At 52.6% G+C, this 5,547-nt stretch overlaps 1 protein-coding gene and 1 pseudogene across 1 annotated transcript; one reads left to right on the forward strand and one right to left on the reverse strand.

Moving 5' to 3' along the window:
* Window positions 1-852: 852 nt before the first annotated feature.
* On the forward strand, window positions 853-1,475 carry LOC136472800 (uncharacterized; annotated as a pseudogene).
* A 117-nt stretch (window positions 1,476-1,592) lies between these two features.
* Window positions 1,593-4,245, reverse strand: LOC136472799 (serine--glyoxylate aminotransferase-like). Its single transcript, XM_066470505.1, has 4 exons — window positions 4,123-4,245; window positions 2,387-3,268; window positions 2,089-2,299; window positions 1,593-2,019 (listed from the first exon to the last, which is right to left on the reverse strand). The coding sequence occupies exons 2-4, from the start codon at window positions 3,244-3,246 to the stop codon at window positions 1,882-1,884; spliced, it is 1,209 nt and encodes a 402-aa protein (XP_066326602.1). The 5' UTR covers window positions 3,247-3,268; window positions 4,123-4,245; the 3' UTR covers window positions 1,593-1,881.
* Window positions 4,246-5,547: the final 1,302 nt, after the last annotated feature.

Below are 5,547 nucleotides of genomic sequence, written 5' to 3' on the forward strand. Positions count from 1 at the left end.
CACGATGAAACAAACGGCTGAACGAGCCAAAAGAAATGAAACTTCGCGTCGTTACCAAGCACCGCCAGTCCGGTGCACAAAAACAGCAATCGCCCAGCGGGGACAACTCGCGCCCACAGCATCTTACCGGCGTCAAATCCCACCGGCCCAACCCAACCCAACCCAACCCAACCCGTCAGCAAAAACCGTCGGCCCAAACGCGCCTTCCAGGCAGACCCGCTCGTGACCCTATAAAAAAACAGGACGATACCATCTCACCAACCAAAGCCCAGAGCAGAGCAAAACTCTTACACCAACACATCTAGGGATGGCAACGGGGCGGATTCGGATCGGGTGGAGTCTTTGTGCACCCGAACCCGAAACCCGAAATCGAAACCCAAAACCGCACCGAACACCGGGTGATAATCCGTCCCCAAAACCGAACCCGCGGATACCCGAAACCCAAATGGATACCCGAAAACCGCTTTGTATGGCAACATAGTAAGAGAAATAAGAACTTTCTATAAACATATGCATGATATATATACACATATTCATATGTATAAACAAGAGGCAACAAATAATAAATATTTTCATGAGTCAACTTAGAATAAATTTAATAATATGAGTAAACAAGTTATTATTAGCATATTATAAAACATGAGTTTTAATTTCAAATGATTTATTTCGGATATCCATTGGATATCCATGGGTGAAAAACCAAACTCGAAACCGAACCCGATTGGTTTCGGGCCCCCGAATCTAAAAACCGTGGGTGAAAAATCGTCCCCGAACCTAAACCCGCAGGACCCGAAACCCGTGGATATCTGACCTGAAACCGCTCCGTTGCCATCCTTGAACACAGCCCAAGAACACCGAGAGAATCCGAAAATGAGCGTAGAGATCCTAGACGGGAGCACGGTGCGGAGCTTCGTGGAGGACGAGGGCGCCTTCAACTCCTCGGTGGACGGCCGGTTCGCGGCGCTGGACGCCGACCACGACGGCCTGCTCACCTACGCCGAGATGGCCGGGGAGCTCATGAGCCTGCGCGTGCTGGAGAAGCACTTCGGCGTGGACGACGCCGTGGTGGCGCCCGACGAGCTCGCAGGGCTGTACCGCAGCCTCTTCGCGCGGTTCGACAGGGACGGCAGCGGCAAGGTGGACATGCACGAGTTCCGGGCAGAGATGAAGGAGAGGTGATGCTCGCCGTGGCAAACGGGCTGGGCTTCCTCCCCGTGCAGATGGTCGTCGAGGAAGGCAGCTTCCTCAAGGTCGCCGTCGACAGGGAGCTCGGACAGCTCGCCAAAGCTGCATGAAGTTCTTCAGCGCAACAGCCAGTGCTTGCTTGGAGGTTTCAGTTCAATACTAAATTTTGATGCGTTTCGTACTGTTCATTGCCACCATTTTTACATTGAGTTACAGAGTATTTGTAAGACTTATCCATGTAGTAAGTGCAGCTTGTTCTATGATCACGCAAAGACTTAATACGCGCAAATATAATAATTTGTAAGAGTATTCTTTTTGTGTGTAAGAATGGCATGTTGTATGGCCTGATTTCAGTTCAGACTCTAAGACAAAACTACGTGATGGCAAGAAGCAGAGTTGATTAGTACTGTGATCAAATACAGTTAAATCTGGGTAGGGCTATATATTCGGAGAATAATTTGAAGTTTAATTAAAGCTGTACTCGGTAGTTCACAAAATTATACCCCGTAGCAACAGCAGAGTGTGGAAATTAACTGTACATACAGAGAGCATTTCCAATAGTTCGTTACTACTGCAGTCAGCCAGCCGCTCTGCAAGGCAGCAGAGCGCGGAGCTGCACACTTTGTTTGTTCGTCTGTCTGCCCGCTCGTCGTCGCCGGGCGGCCGGCCTTTGCGCTGTCGTCCCTTGCATTGTTCTCAGATCCTGGACGGGATGAGAGGCGTGGAATTCGACAGGTACGCCGCCGCGGCCGCCACGCCGCTGCCGAGCTTCACAGGGTACCCCACGTCCTTGAGCACCATCTCCACGCCGCTCAGGCATCCCAGCAGTTGCAGCTGTTACAGTGATTGATTAATTATTTGCCAATGTTGCAAATTGCAGTGCACAGCTAGGATAGTACGTACCTCGTTGAGGTTGCCGAGATGGCCGATCCTGAAGACCTTCCCGGCGACCTTGTTAAGGCCGAGGCCGAGGCTGAGGTTGTACCGCTTCCACGCGTGCTTGACGATCTCGGCGCTGTCGATGTATGGCGGCACGACGACGGCAGTGACGGTGTTGCTGAAACACTCCTCCTTCTGGCAGCAGTTCTTGAGCCCCCACGCCTCCACAGCGAACCTGCATTTCACATTCATGCAATGAATCAATCCGATCCATGGCCATGAGTAGAGCACCTGGTGGGCATGCAAGGAAACACCACCATACCTCGTGGCTGTTCCAAGGCGGTTGTGCCTCTTGATGACATTGTCGAGCCCTTCCTCGAAGATGAGGTCAAGCGCGGTGCGGAGTCCGTACAGGAGCTGGATAGAGGGCGTGTACGGCCAGTACGTGCCCATCTCGTAGAACCTGAGGTAGTCCTTCCAGTCAAAGAACACGCGCACGGACTTCGCCGTCTTGCTGGCCTCCAGCGCCTTGGGGCTAGCGCACACGATGCCCATCCCGGTCGGCATCGACAGCGCCTTCTGCGAGCCGGTGAGCGCGACGTCCACGCCCCACTCGTCCATGTGGAAGTCCAGCGCGCAGATGGACGACACGCCGTCCACCAGCAGCAGCGCCGGGTGCGCGTACGCGTCCAGCAGCCTGCGCACGGCCGCGAGGTCGTTGGTGACGCCCGTGGCGGTCTCGTTGTGCACGATGGCCACGGCCTTGATGGTGTGGAGGGTGTCATTGCGGAGCTTCCGCTCCAGCGCGGTGAGGTCGGCGCCGTGGCCCCAGTCGCTCTCCACCACGTCCACGTCGAAGCCCAGGCGCTGCTGCTGGTCGATCCACAGCAGGCTGAACTGCCCGATGAGGAACGAGACGATGCGGTCCCCCGGGGACAGCGTGTTGGTCAGCGCGCTCTCCCACGCGCCCGTGCCCGTCGTCGGGATCAGGAAGGGCGTGCCCGTGGTCGTCTTGAAGATCTTCTTCACGTCCTCGAGGAGGATCTTGGTGAGCGCCGGGATTGCCGGCGAGCGGTAGTCCTCGTTCTGCCGGTTCATGGCGCGGATCACCGGGTCCGGGATGTTCACGGGACCCGGCACGAACAGGTGGTTCCGCCCGGGGCCATACACGTAGTCCGCCATCGTAGCTTAGCTTGCTGCAGCACTGGTGCAGGGAGACGAGTCAGTCGGTCAGTCAAGCTCAATTCTCTTTTTTCGCGACCATCCTTAGCACGTATATATCGTTGAGAAGAAAAAGGAGTCGTTACATATGTAAACGCCGGTGGACCTACAATGGTCAAGCTCAATTCTCAAGCAGCAGCCCTCCTGACGTGTTCTTTTTTTTTTGGCTAATATAAAATTGCAAGCTTGCGTGGGCTTGCTAATGGGCCTGGATCGATACAGGCCGGCCCGCTATTAGCTCTACAGAAGTTGTTAGTTTTGTCTCGAACTGTTATGTAGCAATCCATGTTTTTCACCCTTCTGATTCGGATCTGAATTGTGCTTGCGTGTACAGCCTGCTAGCTACTTGTTTCCTAATTTACTTGTGCAATGGCAATGACTTAAACACTGACATAATATGCACTATAATACTTCTTTATCCAAGGCAAGCAACAGATAAGATCTTTTTCCAGTTATGTGCGAGTTTTTCAGCATAGCAGTGCACTGAGCTTGGCAACCAAACCTATACTTATCCTTACGCCTTGAGGCTACATGTCAGTGAACCACGCAAACACTTGGCACTACATGTCTATGACAAATATTCAGATACATACAAGTTCGATCAACATATATAAGAAAAAAATAAAGACAATATTCAGAGATGTACAGGCCAGCCGCCAGCGCAACCATCTAATAAAACAACGAGAACAATTTCTCGCGTAATTCAACTCATGCTAGCTACTCCGTACGTAGACAGACCGCATCATCATCATCATGGTCGATGACAAATCCAAACGGAAACAAGATTGCAGTGGATCGGAGACGGAGACGGAGACGAAGACCAAGACAAGCGCGTACCTGTGCTGCCGTCGCCTGCTCCCCTGTGCGGACAGGAGTGAGGAAGAGGAAGCTGGGGGAAGGAAGCCGAGGCGCTCACGTATGTCAAATACGGGGAGGCTGGCGGGAGGATAGGATGACAACGACGGCTATATAGGATAGGAGCCAATGCCATCCCGCGTGGCAGATAAGCCACATCCTGGAGGGAGAGGCCCTCAGAGCCTCCTGGACTGGAGCGGAGTGGAGTGGCTTGCGACGCTCCTCCAACTTCTGTGGACGACGAGGCGCTGCCGCCAATTCCGGCCCTAATATCCTAGCTCCCATCCAACACTCAACTGACGGCTTCAAGTGCACAGAGATACTCGTATTTTGACAGAGCTCGGCGCTTCTCGTATAAAGATTCAGTTCAGGTTCGTCAGTCCTTTTCCCCCAAAAAAAAAACGTGTGTGATGTCCAGGAATCCTGCAAAGTTCTGCGAAATGCAGTCGGCAATAGCCGAAGCTGTTGGTGCTCCCGGTGCGAGATTAACTGACATTGTAACCAATCTGCAGGCCAGAGGCGCCGACGCGGCCACGTCACGCCCCCGCGCGGGAAAGGCTATCCCTTCCGCTTGGCTCCCGGTGTCCGTGGAAATCCAGCACGATTTTTTTTTTTTTGCCCTTCCTTCTTCTGCGTCCCCTCCTCGTCATCTTCTTTGAATTAAATCATTAATTAAACGCTAGTGGAGAAAAGAAGACCAAGAGAGAGACCATGGTGTTACCTGGAATGGTTGTGACCGTTGAAACTCTACTTCTACTTAATGAAACACGTGTTACAAGGACATGTTCGCGAAAAAAAAAGAGGGACCATGGTGAAGGCCGGACATCACATTCGGCAGCCAACAAGGATCCAAAGCTTTGGAGATGCAAGGTCCCCCATCCCCCGAATAAGGTCAGGGTTTTCTGGTGGAGAGTTTCCCATGATTTCATTCGTTGCCAAGCAAACCTCCAACGCATACGTATAGAGCTAATAGGGACGTGTGGTTTTGGTGGGATGGAGGACGAAACTACATATCACGCCCTCACACGGTGTACTTATGCTGTCTGCTTCTGAGATAAGCTTAGGACCTTCACCGGCATCAATCTTCTCCGGCCACTGCTAGAGAACAGACTTTAAAACGATGTCTTAATTTGGCATTAGCCTCGGCATTTTTTTTTCCTCCGGGATTAGAGAGGCCTTTAGTCCTGGTTGGTGTCTTCAACCGGGACTAAAGGTCACTGCCCAACGGCTACTGCGCGACCCAGACTAAAGGTAGACCCTTTAGTCCCGGTTGGTAATACCAACCCGAACTAAAGGACCCTTTAGTCCCGGTTGGTACCAACCGGGACTAAAGGTCCCCCGATGGGTTAGTTCAAAAGGAAAGCATCACATCCATTGTTAGATGTGTTGTGTAGGTGGGGTGGTAAG

This window comes from Miscanthus floridulus, chromosome 8 (genome assembly GCF_019320115.1).
Source record: "Miscanthus floridulus cultivar M001 chromosome 8, ASM1932011v1, whole genome shotgun sequence".
In the NCBI taxonomy this organism is placed as follows: domain Eukaryota; kingdom Viridiplantae; phylum Streptophyta; class Magnoliopsida; order Poales; family Poaceae; genus Miscanthus; species Miscanthus floridulus.

Bases quoted from the DNA above. Each gene is read 5' to 3' on its own strand.
- LOC136472799 (XM_066470505.1), bottom strand. From the start codon at position 3,246: ATGGCGGACTACGTGTATGGCCCCGGGCGGAACCACCTGTTCGTGCCG. The intron at 2,300-2,386 runs GTATGGTGGTGT...TGTGAAATGCAG, and splicing joins CGCCTTGGAACAGCCACGAG to GTTCGCTGTGGAGGCGTGGG. The intron at 2,020-2,088 runs GTACGTACTATC...TCACTGTAACAG, and splicing joins ATCTCGGCAACCTCAACGAG to CTGCAACTGCTGGGATGCCT.